Raw genomic sequence first — 22,941 nt, 5'->3', positions numbered from 1 at the left:
CACGTCAGCAACGGAACTGCTCAGACTTTCATTACGCTTTTTTTGCTCCGACGTGACGACCGATATAAAGCGATGAGCTCTCCGCTCGTGTATGTGCCGACGCAGGTGCGCGACGCGTGGTTCCAGAAGCTCCGCTCGTCCGTGGCCAATAAGGGATGTTTTGACTGCAACAAGCGCCATCCTACGTGGGCCACGGTCACGTACGGCGTCTTTATATGCTTGGACTGCTCGGGATACCATCGCCGTCTTGGTGTACACCTGTCGTTCGTGCGCTCTATCGACATGGATGAGTGGACTGAGGATCAGCTCAAGACCATGAGTGAGGGTGGGAATGCTGAAGCTCGCAAATTCTTCAAGCAGTATGGTGCCGCGGAGATGACCAGTGTACGGATGATACAGAGCAGAATTTTGGGGGCTTTGAGATGATTTTGATGTACGTTTGTGTGCAGATTGAGGCTAAGTACAATTCTAAGGCGGCACAGTTGTACAAGATCGCACTGGCCAAGAAGGTTAAGGCGTCCAAGCTGCAGATTGTCGCCCCAGTAGCAGAGGAGGTTGGATTTGGCTACCTTTATTCATAAAATTGGGACAATTGAGGTTGATAGATGATTTTTTATTGCTACAGGAGACTCACGACAATGATATTGATGGTCTTGAAGCGCTAGTGAAGCATGTGGAGATCAAGAGCGAGGCAAATAACGCCGCTGCGGTGCATGGCCACTTGCAGCGTGAGGTTCCTACTACAACTCCTGCTGTGATGAAGCCGTCTCCGGCAGCGTCTACCCAGCCGTCGGGGTTGTTGAGTGTCAACCGTCCAGTAGTACTACTAGGAGCGAAGGCTGGCGAGGCGACGAAGCCGGCCACTACGAGTACTACACGACTGAACACACAGAGCAAGGTAAAACCTATAGGACTGAACTATTTTTTTGTGTTAAGTGTGCTAAATCGTCGTGGCTTTGCGAAGGCTACTCGTCTCGGAGCCACGAAGCTGTCTACTGGTGGCAAGGCAACGCGTCTCGGTGCGACAAAGCTCTCTACCGGTGATGACTTTGACTTTGACGACATCCCGTTCGAGGTGGGTAAAGCATTGGAGTTGTTGACTGGCAGTTCTCTCAATAGACCAATCTTGGTTGCTTATTCACGTAGAACCCTCCTCCGCCTCCTCCTACCGCTGAGGAGCTCTCAACTGAGAAGCAGATTAAGGATGATGAGGCTCTGGCACGAGCGCTACAGGAGGCTGAAGAGTAAGTACCATGTTCTTACACTACATTGCGTCATATTTATCCATTCGTGTCATTGTGCCACACAGGGAACGCACATCAGCTGTAGCCACACCCGCGCCGGCAACGTATCAGCCCGCTCCGGTCCAAACGCAAACGTTGGACAAATACAAGAATGCCAAGTCTATTTCTTCCGATAACTTCTTCGGTGGCGAGGCGGTGCAGGCAGACAGCACGCACCTGGCAAGATTCCAGGGCTCGCAGTCGATCTCGAGCGATGCCTTTTATGGCAACAACTCGCGTGGTCGATCAGCGTCCGGAGAGCGTAAGTTCTTGTCATTATTGCTGATAATTGCCAGACTTGCTAACGATATTGTTGAAATAACTGCAGTGACTGACGAAGCTGCGTACCAGTTGCAGCTGATGAAGGACAACATGGCTAACAAGGCGGCCAAGGTAACAACGGGTAGTACTTCTTGTGGTTGCCAATTATATGATGCTCACACAACTGCTATTGTTTGCTACTTTAGCTGAAAAACATGACGAGCGGCTTTTTCAACGATCTGCAGACCCGCTACTCATAGGCAGCAACAGTCAAGCTGTAGCCATGTTGAATCGATCCACGTGGCAGCACTCAAGAACCTGTGCACAGTTAATATAGCCGGATAGCTGAAGACGACTCATTATTTCTACTTGGAAATTGTATGGATGTCAAAATATAGCACGCATACCTCTTTACCCCGATACTGTTAAGCAAATCATCCTCTCCTTCAGTCCTTTACAAATCCATAATAAACCTTCCATACCTTATGCATTTCGAACACGCGTCGCTTCCAGCCGCCACTTTTGGATATTCGACTTGCCCAATACGCTGAATATGTTGACCAAGCGTGTCGTGCTGCTGGCCCTCGTGGCGCTCGTGCTTGGAACCGCCCCGGCCGTTCAGGCCGACGATAAGGAGTGCGAAGGTACGTGCTGCAACAAAAACTGCCAAGATTGATACTGTCTGTATCTTAACAACATGCAATTGCCATGGTACAGTGTGTGTCAAGGTGATCGACGACCTGAAGACAACGTATGCTCAGCTGCAGGAGGAGAACCCCAAGGGCAAGTCCCAGGCGCTGGCTGAGAAGGCTGTCACCAAGCACTGTGGCAAGAAACTCAGCACCAAGGACAACAAGCTGGTACGAGAAGCTGCAAAGGAGTGTCTAAAAACCCGAGACTAACAATTGCGGCTGTTTGCTGTGCAATTCTGCAGTGCTACAACTTGGAGCCGTTGAAGAAGGACGTAGCTCGCCAGGTTTCGTTCAAGAAGGACACACTCAAGATCTGCAAGTCACTTGAGAAGAAAAACCCCGACTTCTGCTCCATGCGATACCGTACGTCGAGCTGCGATTGCGGATAATGCCTTAATCACTAACAGGTTCTTGGTGATATTTTTGCATGCAGCCGTCAAGACGGATGCCAACACAGACTACTCAAAGATGCGCGTGAAGCAGCTGCGGAAGATCCTGGCGGAGCGCGGCGTCGAGTGCGTCGGCTGCGTTGAGAAATCCGATTTCATCGCCAAGATTAAGGACACCGAGTCGTTGCACACGGAACTGTAGACAACTGAGGCACAGCGCGTGAAGTTGGCCGTCGCTGCATGAACAGCTCGCGTTCCTGGCGCGTCTTGCCTATTGATTCAATAAAAGCCATCAAACTACAACACCAACCGATCGCCAATGCACCGATATATCTCTTTGAACCGAAAACAAATTGTATAAGAAGCTCTTACTATTAAATTAGCGACGATAGGGCAGCATGCTACGTCTGACGCCAGTGCTAGTGTTCTTTGGTGGCGAGGATGCGCTGTAGTCACTCCATACACATGGAGCGGTGAATCAATCGTCTCTGCTTACAGACCGAGCTGCGCCGTTCGCAGGATCTGAATCACTGAAGATCCAACCAGCACGAACAGGAAGAAGCCCATTAGCACAGGGCCAACGTTGTAGCCCTTGTCCTCCTGCAAAACAGACATCAATAGTCAGCGACGAGTACATCGTCCACTGCAATAATGGAGATCGCACCTTTTGGGGCTGCGAGACCTGTCCACGCTTGGTGATGTTAGCCAAGTGCTTCTCAGAGCGCAGACGCATCTTCGCGGGGGCGGCCATGACGACTAGTTACTGAAGAAAGCGGCGGTGGCTTGATGCGGATCTGGAAATGGTCGTAGTGCCGAATGCACTTTCGTCTTCACGTGCAAGGTTTTAACCAATCAGAGTGCACGCCACGTGTCCAGATCTTCTGCAAAAATGTGTATGACACACCAACTATTAGTGTTACGTGGACCACATGGTATGATATTTCCGGTGGTCGATGGAAGCCGTCAGCAAGAGCAACACGAGTTATACGGGATGTATTGACTGAATAAAAAGAATATGGTGCAGCGCTTCAGCAGGTAGCAATGCTGCTATTCACAGCTTACTGGCGCGCGTTGATCTCGCTGGCCAGTCTGTTCTCGAGCAGCATGTGGCTCTCGGGGGCGAGGCCCACGCAGGCACGGAAGATGTTGATCATGCACTCACGCTGGGCAAAGAGCGCGTTGACCACGGGCGTGCCACGGGGCACGAGGGGAGCCTTCAGCATGTAGCTGAGGATCGACAGAACCGAGTGCATGTGCTCGAACTCCTTGGCGCCCTCCTTCTTAAGCGTAATACGCTCCGCGATCTCGCACACGAGCACCAGATCAAGAATCAGCGGCGACGCCAACAGCGAGTCCTCGCACGTGTTGTGCATGGAGATGGTGTTGTTACCATTCATGAAGATCTTGGACGTGTACTCGTCCAGAGCGCGCTTGCTGTCGCCCACGAACGGCACGTACTTAATGACCACAACGTGGTCCGGGTGCTCGTTCTCCTTGTAGAGCAGACGGTTGGAGGCCACCATGTCGTCGACGACGTTCGACTTGGAGATCTCCTTGGAGCGGAACTGCTGCGGCGCCGACAGGTTCTTGCCGTCGTTGTTGCCCAAGTGGTTGTAGCTCACAATAGACGTGGGCTTGATACCCGCCGACACGAGGAAGTCCACCAGCACCGACTTCATCTTGGTCTGGCCCGACTTGAAGTCGTCACCGCCCACGAACACCTTCTTCTCCTCAGCCAAGTCCAGAACGCCAGGCACGAACGTGTTCTGCGGACTACCGTTGATGTACGAGCACCCCTCGAGGATCGAAGCCACCGCGAAGATGGTGGAGGGCGAGATCTCAGCCTCTCCGGCCTTGATGGACTCAAGCAGGTTGGCCGACGTGTCGTTGACGCCCTCAACAATGTCGGAGAAACGCTCCGTGTTGGCAGACCACAGCACGATGACCTTGTCGAGGTTGTTGCTCTGCTTGAAGTCGCGGATCTGCTGACGCACGGCATCCAGGTTCTCCTGCTTGGAGCCCTTAAGCAGGTTGTCAGCGCGGTCGGCCTGGTTAGCGGCGATGAAGTCCGGGTAGTAGATCGACGGCAGCGGCTTGATCTTCTCCAGGTGCGGCACCAGCTGGCGCTGCAGGTCGTGGTCCAACACCATGGCGCGCTTCATGGCCTCGGCCATGTTGAGCGACGAGATGTCCCAGCCGCCGATGACCAGGTCGTTGGGCGAGACCATAGGCAGCAAGTTGTGGAACGGGATGTAGACTCCCTCACCATTAGCGTTGGTGCCGAGACGCACAGTCGAGGCCTGCGTGACGGAGCCGAAGTAGTTGGGCTCCTGCACGCCCTCCTTGGTGTTCCATGTGATGTGGTGCTTGTTGGCGATGATACTGGCCAGCAGCGTGGAGCCGTTGTTGCCGCCCAGACCCACGATCATAACGCCGAGCTTGGGGATCTTGCGCTGCGTCTTGAACGTGAACTTCTCCTCCACGGGAGTAGCCACAGTGCCCTCCACACGCGTGGTAGTGTACGTGTACTGCGACGTGATCTCGTCGTCGGTGTACACGACGTTCTTGCTGTTGACCGTGAACGGTTCGCGGAAGAAGTCGGAGGAGGCCATGACTGTTATAGGTAGAGGCTTGGAGCTAAGGGCTTGAGCTGCACGAGGCGGATTCGAGAGTGAGTGGATCTTGCAGAATATGGGGCGAGCGTAGGCTGACGCCGTTGAACCCGTCCAAAGCGATTGCGACTGCTGTTGCCGTTTTTGCCAAGATACCGCAAGTTGCTCAACCGTCACGCAGAAAGGGCACTGATAAACTAAAAATAGCGTTGGCTCATTTTGACCTCACGTTGCTGAAGTTGGGACCCAACTTCGTTTGGGGATACCTAAGGCGGCGAGTTAGCGTCCTGGTATTGCCGTTATTTGCTTGTGAATCAAGGTGGCTGCTTAGTCTGGAGAGTTATTCTGCGGCGATAAGGTGACGGCGTGGCGTCGCTGGCAACGATAGGCAACATGCAGCAAAGCGCAATTCCTGTCTGCACACTGCCAACGAACTTGGAATAGTTTTTCGTTTGTAGCAACTCTTGCGGTGCGATAAAAGCAAGATGCTCGGATCTCACCACTCAAAACTGAAGCAGAGATCAGAACCGGCGACAGCACCACCATTTTTCCATGCCCAATGGCTCGATCCTCAAGACGAAGATGCTCTTTCGGTTAAACTGTGCAAATCGTATGAGCACTCATGGAATCTGGTGCTATTTCAGCTAACGTCTGCAATCGTGCCCTTGGAGGCAAACGAAGAAGATTGCAACGCAATTCATATTTGGAGAGGATAGCATTGCTGTAACAATGGAGCAGTAGCGTCGCCGGACAAGCTTCGCTGACAGCACTTCAGCGTTTCGTCTTCGCCCGGCACGTGCCAGCACAGACCGAGAAGCAGAGCACAATCGCGATCTGCGAAAGCAACGCCAGGTCACAATCGTGAACCTCTCAGAAACAGCACGTGGAAGAGCCACGAGTGATGTCACCGACAACTTCAGAAATCTCCACCGTCAAACAAGCGATAACAATTCGGGGGCCACGTGGGCAATCTACCCTAGGCCACGGTAGCGGCAAGCATAGTGAAAAACACGTTGGAGGAATTGCTTTCCGCTATACCAGTCAAGCAGCCCAACGCGTCTCCACAATGGAAATCGACGACGATTAAACGCGCAATTGGAAAACGTAGTCCTCGGGTGTTGTAGTCGTGCTCTCTGCAGCAATCCCCCAGTCACGTCCTGCAACACGTACGATTGCTGTTTGCTCTACCTTCGTGTACGTAACATCACGAATCTTTACACAGGACAGAAGCTTTAGGTGTAACCAATAAAGACGCATTGCCAATGGTGAACAGAACCTAGTTGGATCGAATATAGCACCTGTTTCCTGTCTCCCCCTACTGAAAGCTCGAACGTGTTGGCCCCCTGCTCGAACTTGTTGCCCTCTAGAGCAAATTCATGACTGCCACCAAGATTTGGAAAGCCGCTTGTGGCTCACTTGGCTTCAACAAGCAGCTGATACCAGAATGCTGGTATTTCACAAAAAAGGCGTAGTTTGACCCAAAACCGGTGCATTTACCAACATTCTATCGGTACACCTTTTTTGCTCGATGGGTACAGTTTATGGACTGGACACAAAACCGGGCTCCTACCATCATTCCGATGAACATGATATGGTGGTTCTTACACAAATTAGGTCATATGTATACATGATCCGTATACTACAGCAAACTTCTACGCATTGCCATCGTTTAGACGGAATGATATTTACATTATCGACGGTTTGTTGCACTATGGGGCTGCAATGGTATCTACATTTATCTGTAGCCCATATTTTATTTTTTGTTGACGTATGAATCAACGCGGTTGAAACATCCATATTTTCACTGGTAAGTGAACTGGCCTCCTGCGCCACCGAATTCCGATAGCATTAGGAGGCCGAAATGAAATACACTGCTTCTTCTCATCCACGAGTAAAAACGTGTTCTACGTTTAAGTTGGGAAAAACGACTTGAACGACTTCCTCGGATCAAGTGGATCTAGGCAATCGGGACAAAACAATTGATCCAATAAAAAGGTTTCCAATGCAATCAATTTGGTGTTTTAGTACATGTAGCAATATCTCCAGAATAGCGTTGGTAGACTAGTGGATCGTTCCATTAGGGCAAGCGGACCCAGACCACTCACGGTCATTCGATGCGTTCAACTTGTGTACCATTGCGTACGCCACACCAAGTATTTCCATAAAAAGATTCGGAGTGACGTTTCCAATGAATCTGATTGATGAAACCTATTTTTTGCGTTTTACGAAATAACTTGATACAATCAAAACAACACATTTACTACCACGCTCCCTCAAGCTCCATTATTAGAAGCAGAAGGCAAGCTGGACAAGACAGCGCGCAGCTCCGTCACGGCAGTGTGCATCGTTTTGACTCGCGCGCAACAATGGAAGTCCCTGCACCACTGCTGAGCGGCTCCATCACGTATCTGGTGCTGACGCTGCTGGCGTGCTTCGCTGGCATCGGCATGGGCGTCACAGGCAAAATGAGCCGCGAGAATTCGTCGTACGTCGGTCGTTTCGGCCCCCAAAAGTCCCAGTCCGCGTCATTAATAATGTGTAAATGTGTCTACTACAGAATCTTCACGCTGCTGGCCTTCATGACCGGCCTCTGCCTTTGGATGTTCTGGTGAGGCCAAGACACAAATCTGAGTCGGAATGGAACTGCTCACTGACTTTTTTTGGGGGGGCATTTATTGTATTCACAGGGCATGCTGTTGGCTACACCAGTGGCACATCCTGGTGGTCCCAACGTACGGCGCGGAATAGGAGGGAGGCTCGTCTAATATAGCGTTCTACCGCGACCAAGTTGAGCTGAGCGAATCCAACTTCTGGCTTTTGATCCCTATAAAACATGAAGGCAGATTTTTTTTTTTGCAACCCCAGAGCAGGAGTCAATTGCTTTTTTTATTTTTTTATACTGCACGTCAAGTACACTCTCCAACTAACACTACGGCCTAAAAGTTAAATCGGATATTACCACCGCCTGCACTTGCGGCTTCACCAACTCCAAATGAAAATTGGTGCGCACCATAGTCCATATCCGGTGCGATGTCAAAGTCGTCCTCGTCTTCTCCGTCGAAGTAGTCGCGGATAATACGCACAGACTTCTCATATATATCTGCATTTAAACCCATTAGGCATGCGCTGATGTAAATTTCCACCATATTGAGGAAACGTACCTTCTTGTTGATGATACTGCAGGTTCTGGATCAGCTCGATGCCGTCAGCTTCTTCAATGTATCGCGCCATGCGATTCTCCGTATCCGTCAACGACGTATCTGCCTCTCCAGCCAGAAGAATGTTCTCCAGAGCGTCTAGTGCTACGTTAATCACACGCGGGTCTTGAACGTCCAGTAGCTTAACTAACGGAGGGATGCATCCTGTAAACATCGTCATACAGAATAATTAGTTGCATGTTAGACGCTAGCCACCAAGTGTGCCGTACCTTGCTGTACTAAATATTTGATCTGCTCAGTGGAACCTCCGCTCGTAGCATTCGTTATCGCCCAAGCTGCTTCTTTCTGGACGTCGAACTCGGCTGACATGAGCTGAAATAACAGCGGCGGGATCACATTGGCGTCAATCACTTCCTGAATCTGACTCTGACTACCTGCCGTGATATTAGAAATCGCCCAGCAAGCTTCCTTGCGGATAATCTTCTTATCATGCTTGAGCAGCGGTACAAGCCTCGGCAGCACCACCAGATCCAGCATCAACTGCGTCTGTTGATCAGTTCCAGTCAAAATATTGCCGATTGTACGCAGCGTTGGCGTCTGGATGGAAGGCACTGTATGGCCCACTAGGTCCACTATCCGACTGCATACTCCAGCATCAATAACGGCCTGAATATTCGACGTTGTGCCGTCCGAGAGATACGAAAGCGTCCAACATGCATCCGTAACAACTTCCTCATCCCGCGAATGAATCAAATGCGGAAGCAGATCCAGTGCGGGTCTAACAAGATCAAAATCTGGTCTGGGTTTGCCTCGGCACAAATTCGACAGCGTCCACGTTGCGTTCCGAAGAATCGTGAGCTTTCCTGAATTCCTGCGCAGTACTGCCAGTAACGGCATCATCGCGCCTGCATTCAGCACCAAGTCACGGCATTGCGGCGAATCACCAGAAATATTTCCCAGCGCCCACACCGCTTGCTCGCAGACGTCTTCATTCGTAGAAAGTAGCAGTGTACACAGCAGCTCCACGGCGCCACATCGGATCACTTCCTCAGTGTGTTCGGTGGTACCCGACGCGATATTCGTTAGTGCCCATGCCGCCTCAAATTGCATCTCTGGTCGATCGTGCTGCTTCAGAAATTCCACAAGTAGCGGGACGACACCTAGGTTGATAACCTCCTGAATTGGCGGGTTGGTCTCTGCTCAAAGCACCATCCAGCATGAGAAAACCTTCAGCCCCAGATCTCCACAGCACTGCACATACCACGTACCAAGCGACAACAGTCTCCTCAACTTTGATACTGCGTTTGACTGCTCCATCGGGTCCAGGGACTGGATCATTGCCGCAATCTTTGGCAAATCCGACACCTAAAACATCCAATTATTAATCGTCAGTAAACAGCACAGTAATGTTTTGTTTACAGTAAGGTAAAGCGTACACTGACGCCGTTAAGGGAGCGCATGGGCTCGTCGAGGCTGGTACTTGTCGTCTGCATCGGCGTCTCCATTATATTGTTGTGTTCCTAGTGGCATTCCTGGTTAGTACGTAGAGCAATTATATCTGTGAGTTGTTAACAGTGTCTCTATATGTTTGTACCATGGAGATCATGCGTCTTCGTTGGTTGAGACGCTCTTCGCGCCGGTTCTTGCGGATCTGAATGGTGGTGTCCTCACGTCTCCGTCGGGTCTCATCCGCGTCAATTCCTTTCTTAAAACTGCGCATACGGTCGGCGATGCGAGCCGCGGAGGAGGAGACGCTCGTAGCCATGCTGTGCTGCGGACTCAACTGGTGCTGGCGGCGCCTATATCGCGCGTTAGCGACGTGCTCTTTAACCGAATAATCGGCGAGTGTTGCCATTTGATACCCACGGATTGTCTCTTATCAAATATGGAGGGTAAACTGTTATATTAAATATATTGGTGAAAAGAGGTGCACGTAAAAATTGCGGAGGTAAGCAAAAATACTAAAAAAAAAAAAAAAAAATGGATTGTATTAAAATTGCCCAGCAAGCTCATATTCGCGATCTCGCTGCATAGTCTCTCAGACTTGAGGTTATGACGGCTTCAGGAGTGTCAATCCACCGGATAATCCGGCCCGGCGGATTGCATCAGCGAGGCCCGCCGGGCGAGCACCACATTATCACCGGGAAGCCAGCGCTGAACTCTTGAACCGGACATTGAAGTTGATACTCTAGCAGATTTGATCCTGTTTGCAGTATCAGCGAAAGTTTCAGTGGCCTGGTACACGCTCTGCATCCACTACTGGATAATAGCCATTTCATGGAAACCTTATCTAACAACAACTCACCGGAAATGGTTGGTCGCAATGCGATGCATGCTTATAAACGTGCTTGGAAGCATTGTAGTTAATGAACTTTATTTCTCTATTTTGCCGGCAATCTAGCTCTATCTTGATTGTATCAAAACCAAACAACGACTTTGCTAGTGTACTGTAGTTTCGACTATCAAAGTCACTTGGAGACAGGCGTGTGTTCTTACAGTTTCTTTAGCGTCAATGTCAACTTACTCGCCGTTTCCATCGGTGCCTATAAAGCCGATAGCTCACCACACCCTCCCATTCATCACCATGGGTGTTGCAAGCTTATCGTTATTATTTTGCAATGTTTCAATGCGAACTTAAGGCGAACCTACACACGTCGCAGTTTCCGTCAGTGAATCGCGCAAAGAATGCTCCCAAGCCGCTTGCTGACCCAGCGACGCCAGCGATGGCATCTCTCCACACACAACGGGCGCTATCCTCGCTCCGTTCGCCGCACCACCCACCAGCAGCGCGCTCTTCGTCCTCCTCTTCCCCCAGAACCCTCAACGGAATCCACCAGCGCTCTCCTGGCCCTCCTGGTGACTATAGGCGGTATCCAAGTGTGCTCGAGCCCCATGGCGAGCTCGTTCGAGAGCGCTGCCTTCATTACCAGAAATTTTGAGACCTCGCGCAGCCAAGTGCAGCACGGTCGAGCTTACACTCTCATCACGTCGACACTATACACGCCTACAGCAAATTTCGCTCTGTTAAACGTTCTGTGGCTCGTCATCTCGGGTCGTCACGTATGTCGAACACTGGGTAATGCACCGTTCATTGCTCTATATGCTGGCAGTGGAACACTCGCCAATACGGTGTCGTTGGCAATTGGGAGAGAGGTGACCGACGACCCGGTATTTCCGAGGTTGCAACTGCCCGGGGGCGCATCTTGTGCGGTGGACGCCGTTGTGACCCTGAATGCACTGCTGTACCCGCCATCAAGGGTGGCGCTGACGAGAAGATGGATGAGATGGCCACTGTGGCTTTTCAGCGCCATATTTTTGACGCGGGATGAGCGTGAACGTCCATTTTGGCAGCCCAACAGTGCACCGCGTGAAAGTCATTTTACGGGAGTGCTGTGTGGATTGGCAACGTTTTTGGCATTGAGACGACCGTCGCGTTATAGAGTTATTTGAGCGAGGGCTGGAGAAGAATACTTTACTGTAATGTGGTGATTGAGTGTGGGAAATAAGAAATTCAAGGAGTTCCGTGGCTGTCGTATGCAAATTTATGAAAGCACTTTCGAAGTCTTGAGATCGTGATGCCAAGAGGTGATTGCACTTTTATTCTGGGGGAATATAAGGGTATACCGCCAGTCCTGTAATGAAAAGCAAACCGATGTGGCCAGATTTCTTATCATCTTTAGGCATTATCCAGAATTTGTACTAGCCTCGTCACCAAAAACTCGAAGCAGTCACCCGCTCGCTTCTTCTGAAGCTTGTTTCGAGGTGGTGCCGCTTGCAGCGAAATACTGTCTTGCTTCTTCGATAGCTGGAAGTATAGCCCACGAAACTTTACCGTGCCACTTGTTTCCTTTATACTGACATTATCAATTCGAACGTTTTCGCGTGGACACGCTTCTAGCGTGACTTTTGTGGCGAACGGGTCTCCATCGCTGGCCTCATGAAAGCAAAACGACTTGTGAATTGTGCTCCACCAGGTTTTGCCCGGCGTTGATACGTGAGAGAAAATCTTCACGCGGAAGCAGGTGTGATTTCTCAAGAATATATCGTGGCACCCATATTTACTTATCAAAGCGCAGGCCCTCTCGTAAACCCATTTACCTTCTTTCCGAAGGAACGAAATCTTTGCATATCGAGGGCCATTTTGTGTTGTTAAGCAGCAGCGAACGGCTAGTCTTAGTGTAGTGATTTCCGACGCTCCACCACCATTCAGCTCACCAACAAGTGCGCGTATGGTAGGATCTTTATCATTGCAGACGTTTGACCAGCTCGATTTTAAATTAGGCAGCTCGCTCAAGCGGAATTCACGATTGGTGTCGAGGCTGTTTATCTGGAATCGCGTCTGTCCGAAGAATGCTTTCACTACCATAGGTCCCTTGATCTTCGTTCGGTTCAGAGATTTCGCAACTGACTGGACGTAGTTATAGTCAAAAGAATCCAAACTTTTCGTAGTTACGGAAAACTTGTTCTGCTGCAGTACCAGCGATTGCTGCAAATAATGCTCCTTCTCAGCCTGAATTGCCGAATCCGACAGATGTTTACCTCGAATCAATTCGTAAAGATACTTCTGAGGATCAACATCACATAACGTCTGATCAGCTCTGACGAACTTCCACCCGTAACTTCGAACATCGAGAGCAACTCGGCTTCGCGTAAAAAGGCTACGCCCTTGCAGATCGATCGATGGACTGTTATCTTGGTATACTGAACGTCTTTTGTGCTGCTGAATTACATTGTTCTCCTGCCGCGAATATTGGTGGACCGACGTGGTTATTGTGCGTCTGTTAGAGCGAAAACGCTGCCGAAGGTTGATCACCTTTTGCGAAACTTCGTCATGAGGGTCGGGAACTAGGTCTATGAAGTTCTTCATTGTGCCGTTAGCTGAGCTTCTTGGAGACTTGAATTCAAGAAGATAGTCTCACACTATCTTCAAGTTGGATATCATTAAAATGATAGTTTGAGATTGGATATCATTAAAATGATAGTTTGAGACAACTTGTTTTTTTTTGGAGACCATCTTTTCATTTTTGCTGTTGCACAACTTAGATTCTTTTATTACGCAATATGGTACCGTAAGACATGTACTACAATTTGTAGATCCATCCAGCGGAGTCACAACCGAACAGCTCGCGGGTAGCGTGACTAAACATGCACTAACCTTGCACATTTTCCCTGTGACTCCTGTGCCCGTTTGCTTTGTTTCTGCTGGTACCAATTTACCACACCTTAGACTGGATTCTAAAACTGTATTATAGATATGTGTCAATAATACCACCACGCAAATTGAATAAGAAGCAAGTTCAAAAGCGAGGTTATGCTTCCATGAAGTAGTGGGAAATGCTTCGTAGATACATACCCAAGACGTCTTGGCGAAAACTTCATCAAATCTGGAAATCCATTGACATACCATCCTTTCTGGGCCCAAACATCTTACTTTGTGCTCTTGCTGATCTTGCGCTTATACAGTGCATCATCACTTCAACCAATTGGCTCGCCAACTCGTAGGCGCGGTATCGATTGCAATTTCGATTGTTGGCGTGCGCCTCTCGATCCACCAGGATAGCGTCGATGATGAGGAAGCTCCGATAGACGACAAAAGAACGTACCCCCAATCGATCTGCTGCGCTTCTATCTGCAAACAGGTGAAAGGGTTTCGCTACCAGCAGTTTGAAACGAATCTCACTATTGAGCAAGTTCCCCAGTTCAAATTTCACCAAGAAACTCTCAAGTCACCAATCTCCACGATGTTCGGCCGAAACTTCCTTCTCCCGCTCGTGTCCTGCGCGCTCGCTCTAGTGAACGTTTCCTCGGCTGCATCCGACCTACCGGTGATCTTCTTCCACGGCGTCACTAGGACCTACAAGGATGGCGACAACTTTGTAGCCAACCTCACCGCTGAGGGTCGTACAGTGGCATCACTCTCGTTCTGTGACGGCGAGTGCTCGATTCGATCGCTCCTGACTCAAGTGCCAGCTGCTGTCAAGGCGGTGCGTGAGCTGGTTGCCAACAACTCGGTGTTCGACGATGGATACATCTTTATCGGACACTCTCAGGGTGGCCCCATTTCTCGTGCTGTGATGGAGGAAATGGATGACCACAAGGTCCAGCGCTACATCAGTCTGGGTGGCCTACAGAACGGTCAATTCATCGGTCCAGAGCGGGTTGAGAAGTCCATCGCCGACGGTGGTGCGTTCTTCAGGGCGATTCTTCCAGAAACCGCGTATAATTACAGCGTCTACAGTCCTGAGGACTATTACGGAAAGCTGCAAAAGGAATACGTTCTATACACCATCGAAAACCCCGACGCCCAGTACACGTACTCGCAGTTCACCGTCAACCGGTGGCCACAATTCGGCAGTTTCTCCACCGCCAACTTCTTCCTTCCAGTGTACAACAATGTGAACCCTTGTCTGCCTGGTGACGACCAGTGCATCTCCGACCAGCACCGCCGTAAGGCTAACTTCCTCAAAGTCGAGCAAGCCCACTTCTTCGCCTCACCAGCGGATGACATTATCATGCCGTGGCAGAGCTCCATCTTCGGCCGCTACTCGGAGGTGGACACGATCGAGGAAATCGAGACCCTGTACAATAATCTCACCGTGGTGGACATGAAGGACACTCTGGAGTATACCTCGGACACTTTCGGTTTGCAGACACTGGACAAGCGCGGCGGGCTGTTCCTGCACACAGCCGAGAATGTTAGCCACAAGTGCTGGGTCGAGGACGAGGGTGACTGCGAGTGGGCGAAGGTGTACGACCAGTACCTCTATCAAACGCTGGTGTGAGCGCATTTCCAAGTTAACTATCGTCACAAGATGATACGGCTACGACGTTGGTAGCACTAAGTCGACCTGGTAATGCCAGAATTCGATATTGGCTGCTTCTAGGAGTGAAGTGGTTTTAGAATAGGTCCCCTAATAACGAGTAACACAGCTGGGTGGTCCTCCAATGCATATCCAAGCAAGTTCCAAATATCATTTCCCCAGTTTTTGGTAAACCTTTGCACACGAGCGTACCAAAGTTTGAGCATGTGCGATGGCAACTCAGTCCAAGTTGCACGCCAGAGATGGCCAACGATCATGATAATGATGTCGCTGGGATCTAGACGTGGTAACTGCCGAGCTGACATAGCTGCTGCAGGCAGCTTACTGATGTCCGAGCATAAGCCGTAATGCACTAATTTCCATCATCATTGCCAATAGTGCTGTCATTCGCATCTCGCACACTGTCATCTGCCTCCAGTCGGGTGATCGCCACAGCCCAGTAACTGAAAGGTTGATACCAACCGCGTTCTACGCTTCCAAACCCATGAAGTCGATTGTGTTACAGTGTGTAAAATTCTTTTCATGCTTGCGAAACTCGGAGCAAATGCGCTATTCACCAGCGCTTGGCTCCGTGACTTCACCCACGAACACAGAATCTCACTCGTAATCCAAGCTGTAAATTGCCAGCAGTTCAAAATCGTGTGCTCCCTCGTATAAACATCACCTATAACTTTCCAATCTCGCGACATTCGCTCGACATTCGCTCGACATTCTCCTGTCAGTCGTTTGCGATATGTAGATCTTATACAACCATGTCAATAACCTGTGATATCCGTTTCATTATGCTGTTTCAGAGGTGCAGCCATTGCCACAGACTTCGACCTTCACTCCTTGAGATCCTCTCGCGATAACCATGTTGATGAAGATGCTGACCCGACCGGCGCTGTCCGTGGCGCGCAAGCAGCTGTCCCCTGCGTCGGTGGCGCTGTTCAGCTCTGCGCGTGACCAGAACCCGAACGTGTTCTTCGACATTTCGATCGGCGGACAGCCCAGTGGTCGTCTGATTTTCGAGCTGCGCGCGGATGTTGTGCCCAAGACCGCCGAGAACTTCCGCCAGCTGTGCACGGGTGAGGCGGGCGTGGGCGCGTCGGGCAAGCCGCTGCACTACAAGGGCAGCAAGTTCCACCGCATCATCCCCAACTTCATGTGCCAGGGCGGCGACTTCACCCGCGGCAACGGGACGGGCGGCGAATCCATTTACGGCGAGAAGTTCGCGGACGAGAAGTTCGCACTCAAGCACGAGGGCGCGGGCGTGCTTTCCATGGCTAACGCGGGTCCCAACACCAATGGATCGCAGTTCTTCCTGACCACTGTGGACTGCCCGTGGCTGGACCAGGCCCACGTGGTGTTTGGCCAGGTGACGGAGGGACACGACGTGCTCAAGGCCATGGAGGAGCAGGGCAGCCAGTCCGGCGCCACCCGCGCGGCTGTTGTTATTGAGGACTGCGGCGAGATCAAGAACTAGACATGACGCTCTGAACATTACAAGTGCAGGTTGCTAGTTGAAGTTAATTGAGACTTGGCTCTAAAGTTGGGATTCTGCTTAGTGAAAGTTGAGGCTGGCTACGGCTAACTGAGTAGGTGACGTGAGGAGAACGGCACGTTTGACGATGCTACAGGGTTTTAACTGCAGACGCTGGGAAGTCTGCGCGTTAACTGGGTGGAGACGACGATTCGCGACTTCGAACACTGCCATTCTCCCCTCTGCATCAACTAACAGCAACTCTGCAGCTTCAGATTCATTTAGTAACATCGCGTTAATGCTGCGTAGCATAACAGGGTTGGACAGTGAGGTGGTGAAGCGGAACCGCTGGATGGCACATTGTTGCACGCAGTCACGGAGCTCCAGACCCCACTGACAACGGCCAGAAGAACTGTGATCGGTGTGTTGAGTCTTGTATGCATACAACACTTGAACAGACCCCGATTCAATTTCCATGAACGTAGCAACGCTCTGATCGAGACATGGTCGAATGTTCAGCCTCCACTCGTCCGTTGGTGCTATCTCCTCCTCGTTCGAAACATTGGTGGCTGGGTCTGCGAATACTTTGACCATACATCTCCCGTCCCCATATCTGGCTGGGCCAGTGTATTTCACCACGATGAGGAACGGGTGGATATTTGCTTCCCTTGATTCCTTCACTTCGATAGCTCCTACTTCCACATGTACTTGCTCGCTTTTTGCAAGACCTGGCAGGCGCTTTCGTCGAATGTAACTCGACGGGAGCAGAACTAACTCTCGGTACACCACCTCACGATCAGTTTTACGACCTCCTGGAATGCTTAACTTCAGCCTCGTTCTCGGTCTTTCTTGAAGCGATTTCTTGGCTGGTCGAGAGATTGATCGCTTTGGAGGTGTCCGTACGTTAGATTGTCGAGTGGATTGAGCTTCTTCAGTGCCTTCTAATGCGTTGGAAATGTCAACGAGCAACACACAATTGTCTTTTGTCACAACGAGAGCGTTGAATGGTCCAACAAACACAATCCGGTCGATAAAGGATCCTTCGTATCGCGAAGCCTTTCCAGAAGATGAGGTGAGCTCAAACCGCGATAGTAATCGCATTTCACAAAGATCAAAGATACGAAACGATCGGTCACTGTATCCTGCCATGACCATCGATTGGGGAATGTCATGAAGAGAAGAGAACGGATTGACAGCGAAAGATGTACAAACCGCAGAGTCAACTTGAAAAGTAGCAATTTCCTTCGCTAGCTCGGGTAGCCAAACGCGAATCGCATTGTCATTTTGTGAGATTGACAACATTACGGCCCCTTCGAGTGCCCAAGACGCACTAGCAGCAACAAATGGGTTACCAACTGCCGCCTCTCGTATTACTCTTGTTGTTGATGATGCATCGAAGTGAGCGAGAAGAGTCGTGCCATCGTCGGTGGTTGCAATGCCGACGTCTCGTGCAGGATCGACCGAGAGGCTGCGCAATAAACCACCTCCACTTAACGAAATCTTACACAAGAGAGACACTCCAGCTCGAGCCATCCGTTGCCAGTCCACTTGTATACGAGCTGAATGTTTCGTAGATAACATTGGTAGGCCGTGAACGTATAGCACGTTTTCAGTTGTGGAGCCTGAAATAAGTAAGGATTTCCCAGCGGTAGTAACCCATTCCAAGAACTCGACTAGTTTTCGAGAAGTACTTACACGTTTACCATTGTCGTCCACCTGGTTGTTGCCACTTTTTGACTTGGATGGTAACAATAAAAGTTGAGTTGATGCGATAAATGTGTTGCGATGAAGATCGTAGAAGTAGCAGTATCGATCGTTGTCGATGCCTACGAGATAGCGCAGTCGATCAGTTCTGCCTTTTGTGTTGAACAGACTGATGAGCTGGACTTGAGTGGGGAAGATGCCAATCAATGATTCGGTCGTGGCTTCTGGTACTTTACAAGAAGCGCCGGTTGCTTCATCTCGATGAATACTAAGTGTACGAGCTCCGCTGTGGTCATCCGATATGTGGAGCAGGAGGAACTGGGAATCTGAAGTAGCTAAAATTTGTCGAATCTCTGCTTGTTGGATTCCGCTGCTGTTCAAACTGGACCAGATGATACATTTTTGAGTTGTGCTAGCAACGACAACCACATTCTGTGGCATTTTCCCAATTTTGCAAGCCATACAGATACGTTGATCGCTAGTCCCGTAGCCGGCACATTGGGCAAACGCCAGACAAGTGACAGCTCGAGTATCCGGTAGGAGGGTGATCAGAATTGGATCATCCTGTTGTGATGAAATCACGTTCTTGGTCGATGTATTGTCTTCATCAGTGCGGGTAAGTGATCGAATCACGACAACATCAAATCGAGACGAGATCATCGCCATATTTTCACCACTTGGTGACAATTGCACCACAACAATTTCATCCAAAGAATCGGTCTTGTTGCTACTGAAATCGCCATGAAATTGTTGTTCTCCCGAAGCCAAATCCTCCACAACCAAGACAGAACCAGCGGCGCTAAGTAGTTTACCCGTCGAGTACGACCAAATAAATTTGGAAGGGTTAAACCCACCGACCGCATTAGAAAGACTAAGTTCGCCACAGACAGTCATGGTTTCCACGACAGTTGTTGGAATATCGATGTCCTGGAGATCCGCACCATTACTCAGTACACTATCAAATCTTCCACGTTGTACAGTTTCACTTCCTGAATTGAGCGTGAGAGCATCGTCTTCCAGACTCAATCTGAAATTTGTCTTGGACGATGTTCCATTCGTACTGCTTGAATCTCCATGCATGTGCCCATCGTGGTCAACGTTCATATCATCACTCTCTTCCAGTCCAGCCAGATTAAAACACTTTCTGTCTAAGGGTCCACTCTTTTCTCTTGGTGACATTGGCGAGGAATCGCCGTGGAATTGCCAGATGCATATCGCACTCGACTCACCTGAAGCGACCAGGCCTTTCCCGTCTTTTGTGAACGCCAACTCGTTAACTTTCCCCGCATGTCCAAGGAATGACTGGTGCATTCGACCGATTCGTCCTCTTTCGTCCCAATTCCACACTCGGAGGGATCCATCCGCTCCTCCAGTCGCCATGTATTTAGCGTTAGCACTCATCACTAAAGCGCTGATGCCATCTTGGCCAAGTAATGGCATCGATTGTACGTATTCTCTTCCAGGTAACGAGAAAATGTGAAGACGGTCACTCGCTGATAGCACGAGCAACTCGGACGAATGGTTTGAAAAGCGTGCAAGCTTCAATGTCTCTTCTTGTCCTTGGTTGGGAGGCCGGACTGTGGATATCACACGCAGCGAACAAGGATCCAGCATCGCGATACTCTGACGATCACTACTGACCAAAGCCAGCCATTTCTTGTCAAAACTAACCTCAAACCGACCATCTTCGTGATCAAAGTCTGCGAGCAGCATCTTTAGAGGTAAATAATCTTGCTGTCGAGCATCATACAGACACAATTGCTTCCCACTCCCCGAAGTAAAAAGATGCTGAGCATCCGTATCAAACGCAATGTGTCGAATCGAACTCTGGTGTTGTCGAAACTCGTGTAACATACTTGACAGCACCTCATCATTGTCAGTCGCCTGGGATGTTCGATGTACGTCGAAGATACGCGTGTATCCTGACGCAAAGCCTACAGCGACAATGCCGCTATTGACAGGGGAAGCCGCCAGACTCACTACGCGTTCTAGTTGGATGTCAAACTCGTAAAGCTGGTGTCCCGACGAAGTATCCCAAACACGCAACGTACCATCTTCAGAAGCTGTTACCAACTCGCTCTCTGTACCAACCCCTGTATCTTCCAAGAGTAGTGAGGCCAATGGAGACCCCCAAGGTGCAGCTGCCATTGCAGTTACCTTTTTCGTATGAGAGCGCAGTAAAGTTGCGTAATGTTGACTCGCGATATCCAACACACCGACCGCGTTGTTGCGACTACCGACAAGAACTTTCATCCCGTCACTCGATACATCCAAGCAACTCACACCTGCTTCATGCTGAGCTTCCAAGAAGAAATCCGTGAAATCCAATGGCCAAACGCGAAGAAAACATTCGTCCGATCCAGTGACGCAAAAACCTTCGTTTACAGACAGACAATTGATACTGGCATCATGGAGCTGGTATACACAGATAACCTGTTTCGAGTCGTAGTCGATCACCAGTAAAGTACCTACGCTGGATGATACGTACAGTGGACGCACTCGGTGGATATTGGACGGGTGTGAATCGACAATTGTGTCGAAGCCGATATCTGTGAATACTGTTCCACGTGAATACTCGTTGAGAATTACCGGACAACCTGTGAGGTGACCGGTGTTCGGGTTGACGCGCCAGTATCGGATATTCTCTCGTCCACAGGATACGAGATGGAATTGATCTCGATGCTCGTAAGGGGAGAAAGAGATGCGATCAATAGGAAAATCTGACGTTTGTCTTGCCATGAGACTAACCGCTGTGGATAGAGGATCCAGCTTTCCACGTTGAAGAGAAGAGCAATCCCAGATGAAAATTTGAGTACGAAAACACTCATCGCGACCCACAACGCACAGCAGAAGGCGACTTTTTGATAACGGAGAGAAACACAGTGCATGAACTCCCTTTGGTTGAGCCTTGATGACGGTGATACAGTCATGATTTGTGAGATTCCACAGTCTAATGCCATTTTGATTCGACTCTTTTGGTACTTCTGCGGATGCCAGAAGACTTCCGTCATTTGTGACTGCGAGAGCGCAAATTGCAGCGCAGTGGCCGTATAAGAAATATTCTCTGGTTGTAGTAGCTGATCCACTCGCCTCTGTCGATCCTTTCACTGCTTCAGTACTTCGGATGTTCTCATCTGCTCCATTAGTTGCATTCTTGGTCCTGCGTTCATCGCAAAATTCTCGATAAATTATTGTCGAGGCACTTGTGTAAATACACGCTGAGCCGTCAGGGGCCCAAAGCAGCATGTGAGCGAAGTTGTTTGAAAACCCGATGATACGATCAAGCTCCAGTATTGGATCTGGCCACTCAGCTTTAGTGGAAGATGAAACGATTCGAGTTCGTAGTCCTTGTTTCATGCCTGACGCGAATTTCATAGTAGGTGAACTGAGTGGTGATTGATATCCGGCGTCGATGGACTCGCGATTGTTTGCTGACTCCGCGTTGACAAAGACACCGGCGTCGCGTAAAATTTGGTCTGCCTACGAAAAAATAACAATAAAACCCTAAGTAAAAATTCCTAGAATTGCTGCATTGTCGGAACCAACCTTTGACAAAATGTCGTTTCTGTCTCTTCGAATGTTTGCGTCTCTCGTTCGTGGTGACAATTTTGTGATAACTTCGACCTGGGCTTCGTTTATTGACGAATACTCTTCTGCTTCACCCTCATTGTTAATAGAACATGCTGATCCATTCAAGTTTCGGCGCACTTGGACTGGTGTGGGCGTTGCAGCGATACGTAGATCCTCCTGCTTACAGTGCTGATGAATTTCGTGATCAACTGAAGAACCGCCGTCTGGTAATATAACCCAACCGTACTGGTCGCCAAAGTCGCCAGGAAAACGAAGAGAGCTGGGTAAAGTCTGTAAACACGTGAGGTTAAACAAGCTCTTGTCCGTAATATTTGGACAACAATACAAACGAACCGTTGGCGTGTACAGCGTTGGAGACACGAAGAAGTTTCGCACATTCATTGAAGCACACAATGTGATGGTCTAGAGCAGAACGTACAACAATATTAGTAAACTATGGCTGGTACTTCGACCTTGACTTCAAATATTACCTTGAGGTGGCGATAGGTCTCTCGTGCATATTGATTGAAAGAATGAAGCTCCAGTAAGCGCACCATATCCACCACGACCACGGTCCATCGGGTATCGAAACTACATAGCAAGACGTCGCCGTTACAGCACTCTACTATCCCTCGACATCGACACAGTCAACAAACCTTAGTGGTACCCTCAGCACCGTCCCCGTGCTCCGAAAAAGCTGGTAGATGGAACTCAGAGTAAAACGTAGCGCTGTTTTCTTATTCGTGACGAAATCGAGATGAATCGTCATCGGCAAATCTCCAATCCGCCGAACTTGGAGATAAGCGTATCGCCCTGTCAGGCCCAGTCCATGTGTCCCCTTTACAGCATCCCTTGGAACTCTTAAATAGTTGGTAGCTGCAATGGCTCCACGAATCTTGAAGACGTTCTTGTGGATATACTGATCTTGGATCTGTTCGACGTCACCTTGCGTGTGCCAACCGACATTGCGATGCGTCATGCCAAATCTG

At 49.8% G+C, this 22,941-nt stretch overlaps 12 protein-coding genes across 21 annotated transcripts; 7 read left to right on the top strand and 5 right to left on the bottom strand.

The window, feature by feature from the left end:
- Positions 1 to 2: 2 nt before the first annotated feature.
- On the top strand, positions 3 to 1,964 carry PPTG_00856 (hypothetical protein). Of its 6 annotated transcripts, XM_008892423.1 has the most exons (8): positions 3 to 384; positions 450 to 554; positions 626 to 898; positions 965 to 1,075; positions 1,147 to 1,244; positions 1,310 to 1,545; positions 1,612 to 1,676; positions 1,751 to 1,964. In XM_008892423.1, the coding sequence occupies exons 1-8, from the start codon at positions 73 to 75 to the stop codon at positions 1,802 to 1,804; spliced, it is 1,254 nt and encodes a 417-aa protein (XP_008890671.1). In that variant the 5' UTR covers positions 3 to 72; the 3' UTR covers positions 1,805 to 1,964. The 6 variants fall into 6 exon arrangements, with proteins under 6 accessions (XP_008890671.1, XP_008890670.1, XP_008890666.1 ...); XM_008892422.1 differs by having other exon boundaries at positions 965 to 1,244; XM_008892418.1 differs by having other exon boundaries at positions 626 to 1,075.
- A 92-nt stretch (positions 1,965 to 2,056) lies between these two features.
- PPTG_00855 (hypothetical protein) lies at positions 2,057 to 2,991 on the top strand. The gene is made up of 4 exons (XM_008892417.1): positions 2,057 to 2,188; positions 2,262 to 2,404; positions 2,479 to 2,599; positions 2,670 to 2,991. The coding sequence occupies exons 1-4, from the start codon at positions 2,098 to 2,100 to the stop codon at positions 2,825 to 2,827; spliced, it is 513 nt and encodes a 170-aa protein (XP_008890665.1). The 5' UTR covers positions 2,057 to 2,097; the 3' UTR covers positions 2,828 to 2,991.
- Positions 2,992 to 3,117: 126 nt separating this feature from the next.
- On the bottom strand, positions 3,118 to 3,376 carry PPTG_00854 (hypothetical protein; the record flags this gene model as incomplete). Its single annotated transcript, XM_008892416.1, has 2 exons — positions 3,118 to 3,225; positions 3,290 to 3,376. The coding sequence occupies 2 exons, from the start codon at positions 3,374 to 3,376 to the stop codon at positions 3,118 to 3,120; spliced, it is 195 nt and encodes a 64-aa protein (XP_008890664.1).
- A 307-nt stretch (positions 3,377 to 3,683) lies between these two features.
- Positions 3,684 to 5,237, bottom strand: PPTG_00853 (hypothetical protein; the record flags this gene model as incomplete). Its single annotated transcript, XM_008892415.1, has 1 exon — positions 3,684 to 5,237. The coding sequence occupies one exon, from the start codon at positions 5,235 to 5,237 to the stop codon at positions 3,684 to 3,686; it is 1,554 nt and encodes a 517-aa protein (XP_008890663.1).
- Positions 5,238 to 5,789: 552 nt separating this feature from the next.
- PPTG_20799 (hypothetical protein) lies at positions 5,790 to 6,543 on the top strand (the record flags this gene model as incomplete). Its single annotated transcript, XM_008892998.1, has 2 exons — positions 5,790 to 5,830; positions 6,041 to 6,543. 2 exons carry the CDS (start codon positions 5,790 to 5,792, stop codon positions 6,225 to 6,227), a joined length of 228 nt encoding a protein of 75 aa, XP_008891246.1. The 3' UTR covers positions 6,228 to 6,543.
- An 857-nt stretch (positions 6,544 to 7,400) lies between these two features.
- On the top strand, positions 7,401 to 8,352 carry PPTG_00852 (hypothetical protein). Its single transcript, XM_008892414.1, has 3 exons — positions 7,401 to 7,722; positions 7,795 to 7,845; positions 7,925 to 8,352. Exons 1-3 carry the CDS (start codon positions 7,439 to 7,441, stop codon positions 7,983 to 7,985), a joined length of 396 nt encoding a protein of 131 aa, XP_008890662.1. The 5' UTR covers positions 7,401 to 7,438; the 3' UTR covers positions 7,986 to 8,352.
- On the bottom strand, positions 8,082 to 10,270 carry PPTG_00851 (hypothetical protein). Of its 5 annotated transcripts, XM_008892409.1 has the most exons (6): positions 9,990 to 10,270; positions 9,832 to 9,915; positions 9,664 to 9,760; positions 8,665 to 9,591; positions 8,399 to 8,599; positions 8,082 to 8,337 (listed from the first exon to the last, which is right to left on the bottom strand). In XM_008892409.1, exons 1-6 carry the CDS (start codon positions 10,248 to 10,250, stop codon positions 8,174 to 8,176), a joined length of 1,734 nt encoding a protein of 577 aa, XP_008890657.1. In that variant the 5' UTR covers positions 10,251 to 10,270; the 3' UTR covers positions 8,082 to 8,173. The 5 variants fall into 5 exon arrangements, with proteins under 5 accessions (XP_008890657.1, XP_008890661.1, XP_008890660.1 ...); XM_008892413.1 differs by having other exon boundaries at positions 9,832 to 10,270; XM_008892412.1 differs by having other exon boundaries at positions 8,665 to 9,760.
- Positions 10,271 to 11,054: 784 nt separating this feature from the next.
- PPTG_00850 (hypothetical protein) lies at positions 11,055 to 12,300 on the top strand. Its single transcript, XM_008892408.1, has one exon. The coding sequence runs from the start codon at positions 11,081 to 11,083 to the stop codon at positions 11,843 to 11,845; it is 765 nt and encodes a 254-aa protein (XP_008890656.1). The 5' UTR covers positions 11,055 to 11,080; the 3' UTR covers positions 11,846 to 12,300.
- On the bottom strand, positions 12,072 to 13,262 carry PPTG_20798 (hypothetical protein; the record flags this gene model as incomplete). Its single annotated transcript, XM_008892997.1, has 1 exon — positions 12,072 to 13,262. One exon carries the CDS (start codon positions 13,260 to 13,262, stop codon positions 12,072 to 12,074), a length of 1,191 nt encoding a protein of 396 aa, XP_008891245.1.
- Positions 13,263 to 14,001: 739 nt separating this feature from the next.
- Positions 14,002 to 15,400, top strand: PPTG_00849 (hypothetical protein). Its single transcript, XM_008892407.1, has one exon. The coding sequence runs from the start codon at positions 14,137 to 14,139 to the stop codon at positions 15,175 to 15,177; it is 1,041 nt and encodes a 346-aa protein (XP_008890655.1). The 5' UTR covers positions 14,002 to 14,136; the 3' UTR covers positions 15,178 to 15,400.
- A 611-nt stretch (positions 15,401 to 16,011) lies between these two features.
- On the top strand, positions 16,012 to 16,982 carry PPTG_00848 (peptidyl-prolyl cis-trans isomerase 3). The gene has a single exon (XM_008892406.1). It carries the CDS (start codon positions 16,070 to 16,072, stop codon positions 16,679 to 16,681), a length of 612 nt encoding a protein of 203 aa, XP_008890654.1. The 5' UTR covers positions 16,012 to 16,069; the 3' UTR covers positions 16,682 to 16,982.
- Positions 16,700 to 22,931, bottom strand: PPTG_00847 (hypothetical protein; the record flags this gene model as incomplete). The annotated part of the gene is made up of 5 exons (XM_008892405.1): positions 16,700 to 21,862; positions 21,929 to 22,243; positions 22,307 to 22,375; positions 22,444 to 22,543; positions 22,609 to 22,931. 5 exons carry the CDS (start codon positions 22,929 to 22,931, stop codon positions 16,760 to 16,762), a joined length of 5,910 nt encoding a protein of 1,969 aa, XP_008890653.1. The 3' UTR covers positions 16,700 to 16,759.
- Between the last annotated feature and the right edge of the window lie 10 nt (positions 22,932 to 22,941).

The sequence above is a fragment of the Phytophthora parasitica genome (genome assembly GCF_000247585.1).
Source record: "Phytophthora parasitica INRA-310 unplaced genomic scaffold supercont2.1, whole genome shotgun sequence".
Classification (NCBI taxonomy): Eukaryota; Oomycota; class Peronosporomycetes; order Peronosporales; family Peronosporaceae; genus Phytophthora; species Phytophthora nicotianae.
Note: the sequence above shows the minus strand (reverse complement) of the source record. Positions and strands in the feature narration are given on the sequence as shown.

Coding starts and splice junctions, on each gene's coding strand:
- PPTG_00855 (XM_008892417.1), top strand. CDS start 2,098: ATGTTGACCAAGCGTGTCGTGCTGCTGGCCCTCGTGGCGCTCGTGCTT. Junction 2,189..2,261: donor CGACGATAAGGAGTGCGAAG/GTACGTGCTGCA, acceptor GCCATGGTACAG/TGTGTGTCAAGGTGATCGAC. Junction 2,405..2,478: donor GCACCAAGGACAACAAGCTG/GTACGAGAAGCT, acceptor GCAATTCTGCAG/TGCTACAACTTGGAGCCGTT.
- PPTG_00856 (XM_008892418.1), top strand. CDS start 73: ATGAGCTCTCCGCTCGTGTATGTGCCGACGCAGGTGCGCGACGCGTGG. Junction 385..449: donor GTGCCGCGGAGATGACCAGT/GTACGGATGATA, acceptor GTTTGTGTGCAG/ATTGAGGCTAAGTACAATTC. Junction 1,076..1,146: donor TTGACGACATCCCGTTCGAG/GTGGGTAAAGCA, acceptor TTATTCACGTAG/AACCCTCCTCCGCCTCCTCC.
- PPTG_00850 (XM_008892408.1), top strand. CDS start 11,081: ATGCTCCCAAGCCGCTTGCTGACCCAGCGACGCCAGCGATGGCATCTC.
- PPTG_00851 (XM_008892409.1), bottom strand. CDS start 10,250: ATGGCAACACTCGCCGATTATTCGGTTAAAGAGCACGTCGCTAACGCG. Junction 9,761..9,831: donor GCTCCCTTAACGGCGTCAGT/GTACGCTTTACC, acceptor TGGATGTTTTAG/GTGTCGGATTTGCCAAAGAT. Junction 8,338..8,398: donor GCAGTATCATCAACAAGAAG/GTACGTTTCCTC, acceptor GTTTAAATGCAG/ATATATATGAGAAGTCTGTG.
- PPTG_00852 (XM_008892414.1), top strand. CDS start 7,439: ATGAAACCTATTTTTTGCGTTTTACGAAATAACTTGATACAATCAAAA. Junction 7,723..7,794: donor ATGAGCCGCGAGAATTCGTC/GTACGTCGGTCG, acceptor TGTCTACTACAG/AATCTTCACGCTGCTGGCCT. Junction 7,846..7,924: donor CTCTGCCTTTGGATGTTCTG/GTGAGGCCAAGA, acceptor TTGTATTCACAG/GGCATGCTGTTGGCTACACC.
- PPTG_00848 (XM_008892406.1), top strand. CDS start 16,070: ATGTTGATGAAGATGCTGACCCGACCGGCGCTGTCCGTGGCGCGCAAG.
- PPTG_00849 (XM_008892407.1), top strand. CDS start 14,137: ATGTTCGGCCGAAACTTCCTTCTCCCGCTCGTGTCCTGCGCGCTCGCT.